The 19,343-nt window shown below is 66.0% G+C and overlaps 1 protein-coding gene across 5 annotated transcripts in view; it reads right to left on the bottom strand.

Annotated features, from left to right (window-relative positions):
• Positions 1-4,591: 4,591 nt before the first annotated feature.
• The window catches only part of FGFR1 (fibroblast growth factor receptor 1), a 28,811-nt gene continuing 14,059 nt past the window's right edge, over positions 4,592-19,343 (bottom strand). Inside the window, exons 3-18 of one of the 5 annotated variants that reach the window (XM_074852063.1) lie at positions 17,165-17,428; positions 16,341-16,424; positions 15,671-15,846; positions 13,773-13,896; positions 12,872-13,062; positions 11,404-11,548; positions 9,888-10,090; positions 9,314-9,459; positions 9,068-9,189; positions 8,833-8,943; positions 8,495-8,685; positions 8,226-8,348; positions 7,993-8,063; positions 7,377-7,514; positions 6,766-6,871; positions 4,592-6,658 (exon numbers count right to left, since the gene is read on the bottom strand). In XM_074852063.1, coding sequence (XP_074708164.1) covers positions 6,482-6,658; positions 6,766-6,871; positions 7,377-7,514; positions 7,993-8,063; positions 8,226-8,348; positions 8,495-8,685; positions 8,833-8,943; positions 9,068-9,189; positions 9,314-9,459; positions 9,888-10,090; positions 11,404-11,548; positions 12,872-13,062; positions 13,773-13,896; positions 15,671-15,846; positions 16,341-16,424; positions 17,165-17,428 — 2,372 coding nt within the window. In that variant the 3' untranslated portion in view covers positions 4,592-6,481. Of the gene's footprint in view, positions 6,659-6,765; positions 6,872-7,376; positions 7,515-7,992; positions 8,064-8,225; positions 8,349-8,494; positions 8,686-8,832; positions 8,944-9,067; positions 9,190-9,313; positions 9,460-9,887; positions 10,091-11,403; positions 11,549-12,181; positions 12,333-12,871; positions 13,063-13,772; positions 13,897-15,670; positions 15,847-16,340; positions 16,425-17,164; positions 17,429-19,343 lie in introns of all 5 variants that reach the window. The other 4 variants (XM_074852065.1, XM_074852060.1, XM_074852061.1 and 1 more) reach the window with 4 other exon arrangements.

Here is a 19,343-nt window from a genome sequence, read left to right as displayed (position 1 = left end):
TCCTCCAGCAGCTGCTTTGCCAGCTGGGCTCAAGCAGCCTGCAGAGGAGCAGCAGTGTTGTCCGAGAGGTCCGGCAGCCCTCGAGCATCCTGCACTGTCTGGGAGATTTCTTCTGGCCGGGGTTGGGTCCGTCTGCCGGGATCAGGAGTCCCCCCCAGCCCTGCAGCCATTTGAAACTCACCCACCGCTGCCACCCTTAAACGGGGGGATTAAACACACACATTTCCTCCGGGTGACCCAAGATCCAGGCGAGCTGCTCATCTCCGCGGCCTTGGCAGCTTCACCGGGGTGTCAGGAGCTGCAAGTTACCCGGCTGAGGCATGGGAGCCTGTTCTCTGCTGCTTTTATGGTCATTAACACTAATTAACATGCGAAGCAGCGGTTGGCGCCCAGGGCCACGGTGGGAACCCAGCCCCAGGGCTCGGCTCAGCCCCCATCGAGATCACAGCAAGCGCGCAGCAAGCTGTCCCCGTGGCCTCCCTGCTCCCTCTGAGGATGCTCCTGCCCGGCAGCCCCTGCTCGAGGCAGAGGCAGAGGAGGAGGAGGCTGGCGAGGTGTCCTGGGCGGGACGAAGGCGCAGCACATTCTTCTGCTGAGAGGTTTTGCAGATGGAGAGTGAAGAGGGGAGCCTGTGGCATCACCTGGGCGCTGCGCTTCGGCCACGGGCAAGCTAAGGGTGAGCTGAAGGTGATCTCAGGGCGAGCTAAGGTGCTCCCCGCGGCCCCGTCCTCCTGGCTGCGCTCTGCCATGACCACGCCACGCTGGTGTGTGAGCGAGGGGTCGTTTCGTGCCTGTTTTCCTCCCCTGTTTTTAATTTAGAAAGACCTGGAAGCTGGGGCTTGCTCCTCCCCGGTTTCCCTGCAGTGACCCCCAGCCATGCGGCAGGGTCGCCAGCTTCAGCGTTCAGCCTGGAAACGAGCTCAGATTGTGAACAAAGTCACCCTTCCGCGGTGGGGCAGCGGGGCACTGGAGCCAGGTGGAGGTGGATGAACCCAGAGCAGTCTTGGGCCACTTACACATCTCTGAACAAACCCATTTTCAGACCAAAAATCCCCACACACACCCCCCCCAGCTGCTTCCCCCCAGCCCTCGCAGGTTGTTGGCTGCTGCGGGGCTTTCCAGGGGGTCAGGGCTCGACCTCCTCCCCACCCCGGCAGGCAGCTGGCCCCTGGGCTGGGAGAGGCAAGTCCTTCCCGGGTGGATTTGTGCTGCAAAGCTGCTGAGAGAGCTCTGCCCCCCCCCCGTGCCCCTCGGCGGGCACCTGCGGGCGCTGCAGGGCCGGTGGCACGTGCCCGAGTCTTGGCTCTGCCCTGCGTGTTGGGACCCCGGGAGCTTTCCTGCGACCCCCCCTTACCCCACAGGCACAAAAAGGGGAGAGTCAGCAGCTTTGCTGCACGACCCCCCCGAGCGAGCGGAGGAAACGAACCCAGCAGAGCCCCATAAATTACTGGATTCTGTTCTGCAACATCGGGCAAATTAAACATTGCAGGGATCCAGGGCCGTGTGTGCTTTGGCGTGGGGAGAGCTTTTCCAGCCACGCCGGTGCCAAACACCTTTCAGGCCTCCCCTCGGCTCCGGTTGAGCCTCCCCCCGGGCATCCCCGCGCTGTCGCTGCTCCCGTTGAGGAGCCGGTTGCTCCGGGACCCACCTCTGCTGCCACCCTGCCGGGGGACGCCGTGCTGTGACCGGGGATTGCTGCGGGATGTCGGTTGGAAACGTCTCCTCCCGTGCCACAGCCGGCCCCGGTCCTTGCATCAGCCTCTAACACAGAAAGCTGGGGGGGAAAGATGCACTGGTCAGCACTTTTAGAGTAGATTAATATTCAGAGGGAAAAGCACTGATTTAGTGAGGCCCAAGCACAACAAAGGCTGAGATTTATAGCCTCCTGTATTTGAGCAACGCATTCCTAGCAGCCTTTCTGTCTCTGTTATAAATTTGTAACAAAGGAGATGGAGGCTTACACCAGCTTAAAGTAATGTAGAACAAGGGCTCGACAGCCAAACCCCGCGCGGAGCGTTACGGGGCGCAGGCAGCGGCGTCCCCGGGTCTGCAGGGACGGTCCCGTCCCCCTCTGCCCGTCCTCGCACCCCTGCGCACCCGATGGAGCCCCGGCCGCGGCGCGGGGATGCCGGGGGGGCTGGTCCCCTGCCCGTGGAGCTGGGCCGCGGATTTGGGAGCACCCTGTGTCACCCGGGGAGCGCGGCGGCAGGCGGAGGGTGCGGGATGGGACGGGAGCGGGGGTTGCCCGCAGCTGCCCCGGTTTCTAACCAAAGCTTTGTTTGGGTGAAATGAAGCCGATCCGCGGCGGCTGACGGGGTCTGGTGCGGAGCTGTCGGGGCGGGGATGTGCAGTGGGGGACCTCGCCCAGAGCCCGGCCAAGTTCCCGCCTCGGGATGGCCTCGGTGCGGCCGGGACACGTGCCAGGACCCCGACAGCCACCGCCGGGCTCGGCACGGCCACAAAACCACCCCCCCCAATCGAGAGCTGCCCTCCTCTGCCCCTCCCTCACAGCCCCCCACACTCGTTGGGGGGTGAAGGGGCATCCGCTCCCGGACACCCCCGGGGTTTTGGGGAGCGTTGCACTGACCTTGCTGGGGGCTGCGGCCGTGGCTTTGCTCCCACCAGCTCCGCAGCCCCCACTTCTTTTTTCTGGGGGGGCAGGGTTATTTCCTTGCAAGGAAGCAATTTACGGCTGGAAAGTCACCCTGGCTTTGCCACCACGACCCCCCTCCCGCTCCTCTTGCCATCGGCTGTGCAGTGGGGGGGCTGCCTGGCCCGCGCCGCAGCAGCGAGGGTTCTGGGGGGACCTCGTCCCCCCTCGCAGGTTGCCTCGGCCACAGCTGCGCACATCTGGCTCCGTCTTTGCTCAGCTGTGGGTGGCCGGGGGGGGCTGGAGCCAGACCCCTGGGTCCCGCTGTGCAGCCAGGGGGGACGTGCAGGGCGGAGGGGTGGCCGGGGGTGGCTCTGGGCGCTGGACCGTGGGACCCCGCGCCGAGGTGGAATTGCGCAGAAGGTTTCCTGCCGTGGCTGGCAGCCGGACAAAGCCCAGCTCCGCGCCGAGTGAGCGCAGCAGCCAGGCCCTGGGCCGCGGCCAGGAGATTGTCTCGGTCCCGCACAGCTGGAGGGCTTTAAAAGGAGAGAAAGAGGAAGGCGAGGAGTGGAAGAGACAAAGGATGCTGTGAGAGCCAAACGCGCCGTCTTGGGCCGAGCGCTCGGTGGCCACGAACACCCGACGGCCCTGGCCACCCGCTCGGGGGGCTCCCGCGGGCAGCAGCTCCGGATCTACCATTGCTTTGGGGTCATTTCCTGAGGGGGCACCGTCCCTGCAGAGCTCCGGGGCTTCGGCCGGGTGAGAGGCACTGCAGCATCCCCAGGGGGGACTCGGCGGGAGGGACCCTCCGTGCCCGGGGGTGCAAAGAGGGCACGGGGCTCTGCGTGCCCTTCCCTTCCCCAGCCCTGCAGTGCGGCTGGAGTCGCTCTGCTTATTATCATATTTAATTGCCCTCATGGTAACCCCAGGAAATGAGCAGAAGATGGTGATAGCAGCAGTTTCTGATGATGTAAACACGAGCTCCATCTCTCCCCACCACCTTGCCAAGTCGGTCCCAGGGAGAGTGGTGATTTATGGAGACCCCCAGCCCTGCTCCCCCTGCTCCCGGCTGCCTGGGCTGCGAGTTTAATCTAGGACTGTGAATTCAACATAAATCACTTGATTAAAAGCTCTACTTAATTTAGGAGGGTGGGGAGGCGGGGTGAGGGGGTGGGGGGCAGAGCACAGCTGATCGATTTAATTTACACAGGGAAATAGCAACAAGCAGATGCTTTTAAAAGGGCCAGTGAGGCCAGTGACGCTGCAGCCGTTTCATCTTAACTATTTCAGTGCTCAGCAAAGGGGCTGGCAGCCGCTTGCCGCCCCACATGAGCCACCACCCAGCACCCCGAGCAGCTCAGGGGGCCGTGGGGCTCAGGATGCCCCTTGTGATGCCCCAACTGAGGGTCCTCGGCAGCATCTTTAACCACCCCGGGGCGTCTCAGGCAACGAAACGCCCTCCCCAGGGTCAGCGGTTTCTGTAGGCAGCAGGTCAAGTTTAAATGCAAACAGGCTGGGGCTGGCACCGGCTGTGGCCTGGGAGGAGAAAAAAAGACAGAAAAAGTGGAGAGATCGAACCAGAGCCGGGGCAGTTACGTCAGGAGGGGAGGGCTGCCCGGCCGGACCCCCACGCCCCAGCCCCGCGTCACCCTGAGCCCGCGGGGACGGTGGCACCTTCTGCAGGGTCCTGCCCGCGGGCGGGTGGCTCGACCCCAGGAGGGGACCCGCCAGGCGACGCTTCCTGAGGGGGTCACGCGTAGCTTTGGTAGCAAAAAGGAGGTGAATGGTTTTTAGTTGTTTAATGGGAGAGTGTTTTGGTGGGGAACGCGGGAGCCGTGAAAACCAGAGCTCCCCCCAAACCAGCCGCCATCCCTCGCTGCTCTCTGAACGTCACTTGGACGGGCTTTGGTGCCCGGACCCCTGGCAGCCCCCTCCCCATCGCCCGCCTGCCCAGAGCACCCCCCACCGCCCTCCCCAGGGACGGGGCCACGGCTGGCAAAGTCTCGGTTAAAGTCTTTAATAATTACAAGAATTCCAGATTCATTACAGAAGAGTTTACAACAAATAATATTTCTCCATACAAAGGCAAAATAAACTTTTCAAGTAATAGCGTCCTGGCTCTGGAGTCTCAACGCCAGTGACGGGGAGGGAGGGGGGCACCTGTGGCCCCTTCCCCAGCGAGGGGCTGCCCCCGCCCAGGGAGATGCCCCATCCCCCCCCAGCATGGCAAACTGGCACCAGCTCGGCAGAGCCGCGCTCGGGCACCGCGACCGCCACCGGGACGGAGAGCGGCGGGCAGGGGCGGGCGGCGCGGTGCCCCGGTAAGGCACTGGCGGGCATCGCCCGGGGAGTGGGGGCTGCAGGGCACGCGCCCCCCACCCAGGGCTGGGACTGGGCACCGAGTGGGGCTGGAGCCAGGCGGCACCGCTCCGGTGTGCCGGTGCCTCGGGGGGCCGGTGCAGGACCCCCGTGACCCCCAGCTCCTTCCCAATGGGAGCCGCGGCCAGGGCAGGGGCTGCACACCCACCCCCCCCCCCCCCAGGGCACTGTCCCCACCCAAAACACGGGGCACCCCATGCCCCGGCACCCCACGCACCAATATGGTGCCGCGGGCGCGGGGCAAGGCGATGCCCGGCCCCAGCCCCGCCAGAGCCCGGGGGGACGGGGGGGCCAGGGAACGGCCAGGCACGTAATGACAACGTATTCCCAAAAGGCATCGACACATTATTATTATTGTTTAATACAACCCCATATAAAACTGAAGCAGCAGCAGCAATTCTTATTGAGGGACCTAAACTGAAATAGGTTTAGAACATAATTTAAAAAAATAAAAACAGCAAAAGTAGCAAAATATATGAACTTTTTTTTTTATAGCAACTGATATCTACCAGCCACTAGTACCTTACTACCAAACTGGTATATCTCTGGTAACAACCCTTTTAAAAAGACATGTAAATATATATTCATATTTATACATATTTTTAGTTATGTACACAGGACTCTTGTTTCTAGCACTGGGGTATTTGGCTGCCTCTGTTATCAGTGCTGAGCAACGCACGCGCTGCGGCTCCCGCGGCCGGGGTGCCCGGGGCTTGGTCAGCGCAGCCCATCGGCGCTGGCACCGCGGAGCTTCCTGGGCAGTGAGTGCTGCGCCGGCAGGACCCCCGCTCTGGTGGGACCCCCGCCCCGGTGGGACCCCCGCACTGGCGGGACCCCCGTGCCGGCGGGACCTCCGCACTGGCAGGACCCCTGCGCCGGCAGGACCTCCACGCCAGTGGGACCCTCGTGCCGGCAGGACCCCCGCACTGGTGGGACCCCCATGCTGGCAGGACCCCTGCGCCGGTGGGACCCTCGCACCGGCGGGACCCCCGCGCCGGCAGGACCCCCGGCAACCCCGACGCTCCCCGGTACGTGCGGCTGCAGAGCCCCGGCGCTGGCCTTGGCTTAGCGTGTTCTCCAAGTCGCGGATCAGCCCGGCTCTCCGTGCCCTGCCAGGACGTGCCATCCCAGAAAGGGGGTTGCTGCCCACAGGAGCAGGTTTCGGCTTCACCAAGTGGAAATATTCAAGCACAGACTTCATGGAAAAGAGGTTTTAAAAAAAAAAAATAAAAGGAAACACCAAAAAAACACCAGAACAAAACCTTTGGGCTGCAGAGAGCTCACAACTAAGGCGGCAGGAGAAGCTGGCATGAGAGGTGGGTGGTTTTGGTTACGTGAGATGCTACGGTTGTGTCTCTGAACCCTTTCTGCAATAGCTCAGCACGGCCGGGCTGTGCAGGCAGCGTCCGCCGGCAGCCACGGGCACGGCACGGCACGTCATGGCACGGCACGGCACGGCACGGCGTGGCACGGCACGGCACGGCACGGCAGTCCCTGTGGGCAGTGGCACCCTCAGTGTCGCTTCAGTCCGCCGTTGGTGTGCTGAGGGGGGAACTTGGGAAGGCACGGCTCGTCTGGAAGAGGGTCGTGAGAAAAAACAGAGTCCTCTCCCGAGGAGCAGGTGGAACTGCGGGTGTCCGGGAAGCCGGGAGAATACTGATCCAGCGGCATGGAGAGGTCCAGGTACTCCTGCGAGGGACGAACCCTGAGGACGGGCTCAGGAGGGGACCGGGCACCCCCCGGGGAGCACCCACCCTGCCTGGGGTGGGGTGGGCGCTGGCGGGTGACTCTCCTACCTGGTTGGAGGTCATGGCCACGATCCTGTCCAGGTCCTCCACCAGCTGCTTGAAGGTGGGTCTCTGGGAGGGGACGGCGTGCCAGCAATCCCGCATCATCATGTACCTGGGAGGGTGGGGGGGGGCGAGGGCTGAGCCCGGAGCGAGCGGCTGGGGCTGGGGACCCCCCACCCACGGGAGCAGAGCAGCACCCGGGGACGGCCGCTGGCACTCAGGGTGGGACCTGTGGCCAGCAAAGACGCTATTCCGGGGATTTAGGGCTAATCCCCTGCGCAGAAGGAAGGGAACCCCCACCCGCCCTCGCGGGCGCTGGGAAGGACGCGGGGCTGCTTCGGGAGGAGGATGCACGGGGAGCTCAGCCCCTGTGCCGGGGCCACCCTGGGATTCGCTCCTGCGAGAAATACCGAAGGGAGGTGGTGACTGCTGCAGGCAGATCGAGCTGATGGGAACTGCGGAGGAGGCAACTCTGACCCTCTGCCCCTGCCCCCCAGGCTCCCGACCCCTCTCTGGCTCCGGGGGTGCAGGGAGGGGAAGCGGTGCTGGTCCCCGGCCGGGTGGGGGGTGTCGGGGTGCCAGCCTCCCCCTCCTCCCCAGCCCAGCGCCGCACTCACAGCTCGTTGGTGCAGTTGCTGGGCTTGTCCATCCTGTGACCTTCCTTCAGCAGCTTGAAGAGCTCCTCGACCGGCACGCCGGGGTAGGGCGAGCCGCCCAGCGTGAAGATCTCCCAGAGCAGGACGCCGAAGGACCACCTGCCCGGGGCAAACACAGGGCGGACGCTGGGGCACCCGGCTCCGTGGAGCTGACACCCCCGCGTCCAAGCTCTGGGTACAGCTGGAAGTCCGTTTGCTGGGAGGGACAAGCACTAACAGCTTTGGTTCGCTCTGCAAGACAAGCGAGTCCCAGCGCCAAACACAATTTGGATCCCAAACATTTCACCTGCCGACACTATTTATATTTTCATTAAATTAAGTTGAATTGCACCTGGTGCTCTTCGCCACGGCACCGAACCGTGTTCACCGGCGGGCGCTGGGCACTGCAGGACACGACCTCAGCGAGACGCCGTGAGGTGCCGGCAGCGACAGCGATGCCGGACGGGGTGGCCAAGAAGGGCCATGTCCCCCAGGTCACAGCAGAGCGCACGTCCCCCAGGCACCAGCGGGTTTTGTCTCCCCGCCTCCCCCCGCCCCAGCCCATCTCCGGAGCAGGCGTCCTGCGGCTGCTACTCACACGTCGCTCTGGTGGGTGTATATTCGGTCGAACAGAGCCTCTGGGGCCATCCACTTCACCGGCAGGCGACCCTGGCACATGAGAAAACCCCACATTGGCTCCGTGCCACCGAGACATGGAGGGATCTAGGGGGGGGACGACACAGCCCTGCACGGCCAAAGCATCCCCAGGTTGGGGTATCCCTGGCACAGGTTGGGGTATCCCCAGCCTGGCAAAGCCCCTTCACCACTCACGTTTGTTGTCTTCTTGTAGTAATCTATGTGGTGGATGTCACGGGCCAGGCCGAAGTCAGCAATCTTCATCACGTTGTCCTCGGTCACCAGCACGTTCCTGGCTGCCAGGTCCCTGTGGATGCACTGAGCGAGCGCGAGGCCGTCAGGTGGTCCCTGAACCCCCCGGATGCTTCCCCACGATGAAAGGGGCTGTGAGGGAAGGGTGCAGCCCCCCGCCGGGGCCAGCTGCCGGGCTCCCCATCCCACCACGGCCCCCGGGAGCTCCTCACCTTCTTGGAGGCCAGGTACTCCATGCCCCGGGCCACCTGGTAGGCGCAGGAGACCAGGTCCTTGAAGGAGAGCTGCTCCTCGGGGACACGGGTGGGGTTGTAGCAGTACTCCATGCCGGGGGGCCGCCGGGCTTGCAGGTACTCCCGCAGGTTGCCCTTGCTCGCGTACTCCACGATCACGTAGAGGGGTCCTGCGGGGACGGTGGGGTGAGCAGCTGGACCGGGGAGCGGGGGGGGCTCCCGGCCCCGGGGGCACAGGGTTGGCCCCGTCCTGGCACGTGGACGGCAGGCGGGGGGGTGGCAGAGGGGACGCCCCCTCCCCGCTCGTGCGCTCTCACCGTCCTGCGTGCAGGCTCCCAGCAGGTTGATGATGTTCTTGTGCTTGCCGATCATCTTCATCATCTCCATCTCGGAGATGAGGTCGGACAAGTCCTTCTCGGTGGCGTCAGCTAAAGCAGCGGAGAAGGCAGCGGTCGGGGGGGGTCGGGCTGGGTTTCCCCCCACGTTGCAGACACCCGGCCCCAGCCAGGGCTGCGGCATCGTGCCAGGACCCCCCTTCTCGCCGCCACTTACACTTGAGCATCTTCACCGCCACCTTGGTGACGCGGTTTGGTTTGTCCTTGTCGAGGCCGATGGCTTCTGCCAGCACCACCTGCCCGAAGCACCCTTCTCCCAGGGGCTTGCCCAGGATCAGCCTGGCAGGGCAGCAGCTCGGTCAGCGGCACTGGCCAACGGCAGCGGCGGTGCCACCGTCCTCCCCCAGCCAGGCTGCTCCAGCGGCTCGTCCCGGGGGCACCAACAGCGGGGACGGACCCTCACCTGTCCCGGGGCAGCTCCCAGCGCGGGTCCTCGGGGAGCTCGTACTCGGAGACGCCGGCCAGCATGGGGGTGCCGCTGGAGGAGAGCCGCGAGGGCCGCACCAGCATCACGCCCGAGTTCATGGAGGAGCTGGAGTCGGCTGACACCTGCAGCGGGGGCCGTGGGTTACCTTCACGCAGCGCCCGGGGCCGCGGCCGGCCGCCCCCGCCGGGATGGAGATGCTGACCGGGAGCCTTCACGCCCCGACCCTGCCCACATCCCCCCTGTCCGCAGGCACGGGGACCCCTCAGCGCTGCTTCCACGTCGGACCCGGACTAAGTAATTTTTAATTAATTTCTGGCAGGTTGATATCACAAAATTGACAGCCCGGGGGTCCTCCTGTCTCCTCAGGGTGTAAAACACGCTCTTCTCCTCGGCGGAAAATCCTTCTGCGCCTCCTCATCGCCCTCGCCGTGCCACGGGGCTGCAGAGGGGCGCAGGGCAAGACGGTCCCGGATCTCCCCCCACTCCACCCTCATCCAGAGCCTCCCCCCGGGAAGGGCAGTAGGTGCAAACAAACCCCCTCTCTACTTTCTGTTACCTGTCTGCGCAGGGGGATGCTCTTGGCCAGCTTGTGCACGGCCAGCTGGCTGTTGAAGTCCGTCTTCTTGGTGGTGCTCTTCATCTTGTAGATGATGACGGTCACCACCATGCAGGAGATGAGGAAGGCCCCGGTGCAGTAAATGATGATCTCCAGGTAGAGGGGGGACGTCATCATGGCCGGGGTGTCTTCAATAGCTGGGTCGGCGTGAACAGGCCGTTAGCCCCCGTCAGCCCTGTGCTCGGTGGGGACACGCTTTGCCTCGCCGGAGGCCTGGGGCAGCGCGGCAGGGATGGGTGGCGGGGGTGGGCTGCCCGCCCACCCCACGCCTGGGGCTGGGGTCAGCTGAGAAAGGTGTGAAGGGGGCAGCAGTGCCTGTGTCCCTCGGCCGGGGCAGTGCCGAGGCAGCGGAGTTCTCCCTGCACCCCCCCGCAGGGATGGGGCATCGCGGGCACCCCCGGGGACGGGTCCCCTTCCCCGCTGCGGCCCTGGGAGCTGCAACTCCTCGGGGTCTGGGGGTCACCCTGAGCAGGGCGGGATGGAGGGGGCCGTCCAGCAGTGCCCGGGGCTGCGGGAGTCCCGGCGTTACCGGTAACGACTGGGGAGAGCTCGGGGCAGAGCAGCAGAAGCAGCTCCCGCAGCAGCGATCGGCCGTGGGACCCCCGGGCTGGCGGGGAGGGGGGTCCTGTCCCCCCGTGCCGTGGGGCAGACCCTGCTTTGGCAGCCGCCGTGGCAGGGGAGGTGTCGGTGCCGTGAACAGCTCCAAGCAGCTGCAGCCGTGCGGCACCGTCCTGCGCGGCCACAGACCGCGGTGAATCTGGGAGGGTGGGAGCTGCCACTGCCCCCCCCCGCCCCCGGCAGCACCCCCATCCTGACCTCCCCAAAGAACAGAGCCTCAGAGAGAGGTGTGAGAGGGAGCCGAAGATTTCTGTCCCACCTCCGAGCACACCCGGCTGACAAAGCAGCAGCTGATAACGGGGAAAGTTTTTGGCTGGAAAGCAACAACCACGCAGCACCCCAAAAACTTTCCCGGCTGCAGTTATCAGGCTTTAGTCGTGCAGCGTTGATGCCCCAGGAGCAGCATCAACGGGGACGGGGCGGCCGCTCCCCCGCAGCGCAGCAGAAGCGACACACAGCCCCGGCACGGGCCCGGCGCCGCAGGGCTCGGCCAGCCCCCCCGCAGGCAGCGCTGCCGGCACCCCCAAAACCCCGCTGCCCCCCTGCGCGGGCAGCGCTGGCCTCGCCCCGGGGCGCGGGACCGTCCTGCTCCAGCCGAGCAGCCCCTGGTTAAGCTCCCCCGGGTATGCATCGCCTGGGCCGGGGAGAGAGCGGGGGGCAGACCCCAATCGGGGGGCGGAGGGGGGGCACGGAGCGGGGGGACGCGTGTCCCATCCTGCTCCGGCTGACGCTGAGCAGTACCGGGGGGCAGGGGCCGGGGAGTGCTCTCTCCCTGACCGCGATGCATACGCTGGAAAGGAGGGAGGAAAGGGAGAGGAAGAGGAGTATATACCTTCGAGAACTGTCAACCATGCAGAGTGATGGGAGATCCCAATAGAATTACCCGCCAAACATGTATACTCCCCAGCATCCTCAAATGAGACATTCCTTAAGTGAAGGACTTCCATTTCTTTGTCTGTCGTGTTAACGCCAGCCGTCTAGAAGGAAAAATGGAAGCAAAAAACGGAGAAGCAAACGACATGAGATCTTCTGGGAAGGAGGCCAGAGAGGAGGGAGAGCCCAGTCTCATTTGCCAGACCCCCGGGGAGCAGACAGAGACCACTGCAGACCTGCTAGAGACCCTCGGGATGACCACTCATCCCGGCCGACCTAAGGAGAGGCTGGTTAAACCCTTCACCAAACGGAGTGTCCGGCCCATCTGAACATGCTGGCGATGGGCGACATGGAGAAATAACCCTCAGGCAGAGCCGGCCGGCTGGCTTGGGCGACACGGGGAGGCACGAGGACGGAGGGGGGAGGACGGAGACAGGAGGGCGGCGCGGACGGGGCGCCGGGCTGGGTGCGAAGGCGCGGGCTGGCCCCACGGCGGCACCCGCAGGGACCCCCCAGGCCCCCGGGGCCGTGCCGGTGTCTGCGTGACGGGGTGGGAAGCACACAGGAGAAACACCGAGACACACACAGAGCACAAGACCTAGCCGGCCCCGCTGAGTATTTTTCCATGGCTTGTTGCACCAGAAACACAGCAGAAACAAGAGAGCCCAGAGTTTTGTTTTCCACCGCCGGGGACTGATGGTCCGAGGAAACACCCCGCCGGGCGTTCTTCCGATTACCTTTTGCCAGAGGTCTGGTGACAGTGAGCCACGCAGACTGGTTGGCCTCGCCAATATAATTGGAAACCTTACAAACATACTCCCCGCTCTCCGCCTCTGTCACATTATACAGGGTCAGCACCTCCGCATCAGAGCTATTAATCCCCGAGTGCTGGAACAGACCAACAACATGGAGTCACACCGACGCCGGCAGGAACGGCAGCGCCCGCAGCATCAGCACCGGGGCTGCTCCCCCCCGGCACCCGCTGCCGGGCGGGAGGGACGGGGCTGCGAGGGGGGGTCAGGGGGAGGCAGGGGCAGAGTCACGGGGCTGTAATCCTGCTCCCCGCTGCCGCGCCGGGGCCGGTTTGCTCGCCACGGGTGCGCGGAGCGAGCCGCTCTTGCAGGGGCTCAGCTCCCCGACCTCCAGCGCCGTGCTCGCCCCCCGGGCTGGCCCCCCCAGCCCCCACGGCACGCGGCTTTAGGGTTTCGAGGGGATGGGGCTGCCTGTACGCGGCCGAGGGGCCGGGCAGCCCCCCCTGGGCTCCTCCGGGCAGGCTGGTGACAGCTCTGGGGCTGCAGCGGGTGACAGCCGGTGGCCCCCAGCCCCAGGCGGCTCCTCTCGCGTCGCCATCCCGCAGCGCTGCCACCGACCACCCTGCTCCTGCCCCACAGGGACACGGGCTGGGGCAGCCCGGCGTGCGGCTTTACCTTCAGGATCTGGACGTAGGGCAGGTTGTCGGGGCCGATCTTGCTGCCGTTCACCTCGATGTGCTTCAGCCACTGGATGTGGGGCTGGGGGTCGCTGTAGACCTTGCAGACAAACTCCACGTTGCTGCCCAGGGCCACCGTCTTGTTGGCGGGCAGCCCTGCCTGCAGGATGGGCCGGTGCGGGGACCGCTCTGCACGACCCGGGGAGACACGGCACCTTAGGACAGGGCTCAGGGGGGCTCTGCCCACGGGGAGCACCCTGCAGCCCCCCCTGCCATGCAGGAGGACCCCACACTGGGGTGGGCACCGATGTGCCCGGCAGAGCCGCGGCGTCCCCTTCCCCCAGGGACCCCGCAGCGGGGTGTGAGCAGCCAGGAGGGGCTGGGGACGGGGACAGGTGAAATCCCGGCGCAGGGACGGGGACGTCAGTACCTATGGGGGGGGTCAGAGGTCAAACAAACCTAACGAGGGCCCCGGCCGTTAACAAAGCGGCTGCCACTGTGGTGAGTCAGCATTAACAAACCCCTTTGTTCACCTCGCTGACTGTTCCCTTCAGTTTGCTCAGTGTAATCAAACTAAATCACATTTTTAATGGTTCATTTACTGGCATTTAGAGCAGCTCCACATGTGGAACTGCTCAGACCAGCCTTCCCAGCTGGGAATTATGGCTAATAAGGCGATTAGAAAAAGTTTCTGTCTGGTCTATGAAATTATTTCCACCACAATTAAAAATCCCCAGAATGGGTCGAGGTGAACCTTCCGCCTGGCCCGCCCGCGGACCCGCTGTGCTGCAGAGGTGCGCGCCGGGGCGCGGGGACGGGCAGCTCCTCAGCTCTGCAGGGTGCAACACCTGCTCCTGCCCAGGGACCCGCGGGGACCCCCCGAGCCCTGCGCTCCTCACCCACGACATCCAGTTGGTAGGTGTGGTTGATGCTCCCGTATTTGTTCTCCACGATGCACGTGTAGTTGCCCTTATCCGACGGCACCACCGAGTCCATGATGATGCTCCAGGTTGCGTAGCGGACCTGGGGGCGCGGGGGATGACGACAGAGCCCGTCACGTGTGGGCCAGAGCACACGAGCCCTCGTTCCCGTCAGAGCTGGCTCAGCCCCCCTGGCCCCCGCCGTACAGGCAGGACATAAATCTCCCTTTGAGGTCACCTTTCCCCTTTCCTACAGAGGGACCGTAATTGCTCCCAGCTGTCCCAGGACAGCCCCGCCACGGAGCCAACTGTGCCGAGAAGCAGATGTTGTGAGCCGAGTGTGATGGGCTCACCCGGCGTGCAGGGACACCCCTCTCCGGCGGCCCCCGCGTGCGGAGGGAACAGACCGGCATTGTTCCCCCGACGCCGCAGCCCGGGAAGAGCTGCCTCGGACCTGCGCTGCTCCCCACGGCCGGCCCCGCCGGCGAGAGGGCACCGTGCCGGGCAGCACGCGGCCCGGGCGTTACACACTGTGAACCCCTGGGTGCTGCTGACCGGGCACGTTTCCTCTGGGACAGGTCCCGGGGGGCTCAGCCGGGCTGGGAGCGCTCCCCAGGTCCCTCCCGGCCACGGGCACAGGGATGGCTTTCCTACGCCCGGCCCCTGCCGCCGGCGGCTCTGGCTGCGGCTGCTCCTGGCGAGCCCTGCCGAAGTCCTGCTCCCCGCCGGGGCGGCTGCATTCCTCCCTCCCAGCTGGAAACTGGTTATTTCCACAGTCCTGCATTTCAGCCCCATTAGCTATCCAGGGCACTGCGCTGTCACTGCCCGGGGAGTTGCGGCACTGCCAGCAGCCCCTCTCCTCCCCGCCCGCGAGCCCGCGTCCCTCCCCGGGACGTGCTACGAGAGCTGTGACGTGGCCGCGTTCCTGCTGCGCATCCCTGGCACCCGGCCGGAGCCCGCGGCACGCAGGGCCACTGCTGGGTCCCGTCTCCGCGGGGCTGGACGGCGAGCGAGAGCCCAAAGCCGCAGCGCCCAGCCGGGCTGGCTCAGGGGTCCCACCCGGGGAGGCACCCACCGAGGGGTGTGAGCCCTGGGCAGGCTGCAGCCCCGCTCCAGAAAACTGAGAGAGATGGAAAAGGGGGACGGTGCCCCCTTGTAGGGGTCACCCGGGCGGTCCCTGCAGCTGCCCCAGATGCTGGAGAAGTGTGGCCCCCCCTCTCCTTCGGGGAGGGATGAAGTTTGGGGGTCCAGAGCCGTGGGAAGGGGAAAGCTGAGCCCCCGTCCCACTGCGGGTGCCGGGGAAGCAGCGCTGCAGCCACCAACCCGGCTCAGGGGGCAAATGTGGCCCCCGCGCGCGGGCCAGGGCACCCCCCACCCCAGTCCTGGTACCCCCAGGCTGCTGGTGCAGCTCCTGCCTCCCCACTGCTGGGCAACAGAGGGGCTCTGCCACCCCCACGGCCCCAGCGCCCGGGAGCCCCCGCGCCTGCCGGGACGCCCAGGCCCCTCTCCTCGGCGGGGGGATTAGGCGAAGGCTTCGCCCGCCGCCCCCTCCCCCAGAGGTTGAGCTGATGCAAACATGACCCAGAAGCAGGTCACTGCCCGAGGGCTCTTCTGCAGCAGGAATGTCAGAGGGGCCCATCTGCCCCCGCGGACTGGGGGCTCGGTGCCTCTTAAGCTGCAGAGCCCCTTCCCAGTCCTCCCCCTCCCCGCGCCGCCCCAGCGCGAGCCCTCCAGCCCCGGCCCCTCGAGGTGCACCCGGCCGGATTGAGCCCCGAGGCAGCTGCCCGCAGCATCCGCGCAGGCAGGGCCGGGCGCTGCCTCCCCATCGCTGCCTCGGGGTGCTGCCCCGCGCCGCCCCGGCCCCCCGGCCCCGGTACCTTGTACCCCCCGATGCGGTGGTCGGGTTTGAACTCTTTGCCGTTCTTCAGCCAGCGCAGCGTGGGGTTGGGCGTCCCGCTCGACGGACACTTGAATTTCACCGTTTTGGCGGCGGGGACGGCGTGGAGCTTCTTCTCCATCTTCTCGGGATAGGTCCAGTACGGAGCTATGGCCTCTGGGAAGCAGAGCAGTGGGGGCTCAGCATGGGGGGCCCCCGGCCAAACCCACCGGGGCTTCAGCCACGGGCAGCTCCGGCATTTTGCTCCTGGTTTAACGCCGAGGATGCCCAGGGCAGGGCTGAGCTGGGAAGCCGGAGAGGCGCAGGCAGCTGAGCCCAGCTGCTGCAGGGGGGGAGCTCCTGGGCACGGGGCGTTATCTGGGAGTCAGGGCATCCCTTGAGAGGTGTGTGCTCAGCACACGTGGCTGCAGCAGCAGGTACCCTGACGTACCCGTGCTGGTGCGTCCCCCTCACTCTGACCAGCCCGGGTGCCCCCAGACCTGCTCCCTGCACCGAGCCCTCGCCTCCGCCGGGTGCCCTGGGCTGGAGCAGGACGCCCTGAGCACCCTCACCCGCCTTGCTCTGTCCCTGGGTGATGCTTGTAAGTGCGCCCAGCTTCCCCTCACCCCCCAAAGGTCAGCACCAGGGCCAAACCCATCTCGCGCACGTACGGTTGGGCTTGGTGTTATCTGCCTCCTTCTCCTCCGAGGAGGAATCATCTTCGTCGTCGTCATCCTCCGCGGAGGGGAGCGCATCTGCAAGAGAAGAGACGGCCCAGCTGAACGTCCCTGCCTGACCCTTCCCGAGCGGGGCCAGTCGGGGACCGCAGCGTCGCGGGGTGGTGGTGTGGGCCGGAGCCCCATGGGGCAGTGCTGAGGCAGTGGGGGGGTGCGGGGACCCCGGGCGCAGGCTCCGCATGCCCCCCCCCGCACAGACCCACTGGCGGTGCCAGCCGTGTCCCACTGCTCGCAGCCCCTGCCCATCGCAGAGCGATTCGCCCCCCGAGGTGGTTTCGGAGCTCCACGCCGCGTGCCCAAGCACGGCTCCTCGCCCCGTGCCCGGTGCCACCAATCCCTCCGGGGCAGCCGCCGAGACCCCGCGGGCACAGAAGCGCCCCAAGCCTCGGCAGACGCTGCCCGGCCTCGAGCGTTCCTTCTTCTCCAGCCTCACGCTCCGTCAACGCCAGCGTGGCCCTCGGCTCGTGCCCAGCGTGTGCCCACGCCCGTGGGCAGCCCCGCAGCCCCCCCCCAGCCCCATGCAGACAAACGATGCGACAACCTCCAGCCACATCTCCCTGCACCGCAGCAGGTCACCGCACCGCGCCCGGCAACTCCTCCGGGCACCCCCAAATCACGGGTCCGCCCCGAACTCACCGCGCAGCCGGACGGATCCGCGCACGGCGAGCATGCAAAGGCGTGCGGAGGCAGCCTGCTCCTCGCTCCGCAGCCCGGCCCCGGGGCTGCCCCTGCCCTGCGCACCCAGGGCCGCTACGAACCTGAGACGTTCACGGAGAAGTAGGTGGTCTCGCTTCCCGAGGGGCTGTTGGTCATGCAGGCATAGAGCCCCGAGTCCTCGGGCACCGCGTCCCTGACCTCTACCTCCTCCCCGGTAATGCGCGTCCGGTTGTTCTCGGCCAGCTGGACGCCGTCGCGCACCCAGTTGATGCTCTGGACGTCATCCCTCAGCCGGCAGCGCAGCTGGAGGAGGTCACCGGGGTGGGCCGAGTAGGACTCCACTTCGATTTTTGCTTTGGGCAGAACTGGAGGAGTTAGGAGAGAGAAGAAGAGAAAAGAGAAAAAAAAAAAAAAGCAGGAGAAAAGAAATAGAGACCAAAGGAAACCATGCTGCTGCTGCTGCTGCCGCGGCTCGCTGTTAATGAGGCGACATGCGCTGCTGGGAAGCTCCGGCGGCGGAGCGGAGGGGAGGCAGAGGCACAGGCTGCGAGCACCCCAAGCAGCACCAAGCGCTTCGCCCCCCTGGGTGGGGAGTTCAAGGCCACTCACCGCCCCCCCTCGATCTCTTACTAAGTGCTGCTCGGCCCAGAGGGAGCCAGCTGCTGCAGGGGCCTTAAAATGGGGGATAAACGGGCAACTGGAGACATCCCAGGCAGCGCCAACTGCTTGGGCAGGACCCAGCCTCTCCCAGGAGCATCCCAAATCCCTGCTCGGCTCTGCCGCTGCGCAGGGGTCCCGGGGTCCCCCCCACTGTGAGCGGGCAGCCAGCGAAGCAGGCCAGGGGCCCCACGCCACCGGGACCCCCACCCCGGTTAGAGCGCTTCGGGGCAGGCAGGCCGGGGCAGGAGGGGGCTGCGGCAGGACAGCAGGCAGGGCAGCGAGGGGCTGCGAGAGTGGCGTGGCCGGGAAAGGTCGGCCCAGGGGAGCTCCGGCGCAGCAGGTGCCGGCCACGGCGTTCCCGTTCGTGGCGACGCTGGGCCGGGAGAGCTGCAGCTGCTCCCCGATGCGACATTTGTGTGAGCGGCACAAAGATCCTTTCTCTCCATCCTGCTGCCGGGCGATCTGGCCTCTCCCAGCCCTGGTTGTGCAGACGCGGCTCCATCCTCGCGCGCTGCCCTCCACCCTCTGCGGCGGCGGCTCTCCTGGTCCCGGGGCTTGGTGCAGGCAACCCGGTTTCAAACCAGCTCTTCGAATGTCACGGCCCGAGGGAGGCTCCGGGCCATTACAGCGCTCCCTGCGACGGGGCGGACGCAGCGTGAGTGGCACGGCTGGTGGGCGCGGCGCCGGGTCCTGAGCGCTGCCGTGGGCGCTGGGCGAAGGGGCTCATGGCGCGGCCGCCGCTCTCGGGGGCCGGGGCTGCTCGGCAGCCTCCTGTGAGGAAGCACCGTGATTCCAGCGCAGCTCCGGGCCGGTGCCAGGCCAGCTTCAGGCGAGCAGGAGCTGATGGGGCCACGGGGGCACGGCTGAAGGTCTCCACCGTGCAACTGCTCTGTATCAGAGGGGCTGGAAAATCCCAACAAACCCCACGCAGGCAGAAACGGTCTGGAAATGTTCAAACTTCAGCTGAACCACAGCTCGAGGGCCGTCCCTGCCAAGGACCGAGGGGCTCGCAGCCCACAGGCACCGTATGCCGGCCACGGGGGCCAGAGCAAAGCCACAGCTCTCCCTGCGGACCCACGAGGCCCCCGGCGAGGAGCGAAAGAGCAGCTAATTGCGATAGCCCAGAGCACCCGAGGGCACGCCGGAGGGGCTGGCTCGCTGCAGAACGAACGCGCGCCACCACCCTCAGCTCCCGGCGCCCTCCGAGCCAGGCGAGCGCAGCCTCTTCCCCCGCCTGCACAGACCCCAGCGCAGCCGTGGAGCCACTCGTCCTGGGCCCAGCAGCTGCCGAAAGCCGGCACGGGGTCTCTGCCCGCATTACACCCCCAGCTGAGCCGGCGCGGGCAGGGAGCGCGGGCTGGCAGCGGGCAGTGCGGGGCCGGGGCCCTCAGCAAGGCACCGCTCCCCCCAGGACCCACCAGCGGCTCCCACCTGCCAAAAATGAAAGCTCAGCTCTTCAGAAACTCCCATTCACCGCATCGTGACCTGCCCTTCGCTTTCTGGCCGCTTTGTTTTTCCTCGTACTGGTGAGAAGCTTCACAGGGAAAACATCTACGAGCAGCTCGAGAGTTTCTCCTTTTTTTTTTTTTTGCTTAGCACTCGAAGGAAAACACCGTGCTG

This window comes from Strix uralensis, chromosome 28 (assembly GCF_047716275.1).
Source record: "Strix uralensis isolate ZFMK-TIS-50842 chromosome 28, bStrUra1, whole genome shotgun sequence".
Lineage (NCBI taxonomy): Eukaryota > Metazoa > Chordata > Aves > Strigiformes > Strigidae > Strix > Strix uralensis.
The sequence above is the reverse complement of the archived record's forward strand: the minus strand, read 5'-3'. Positions and strand labels throughout refer to the sequence as shown.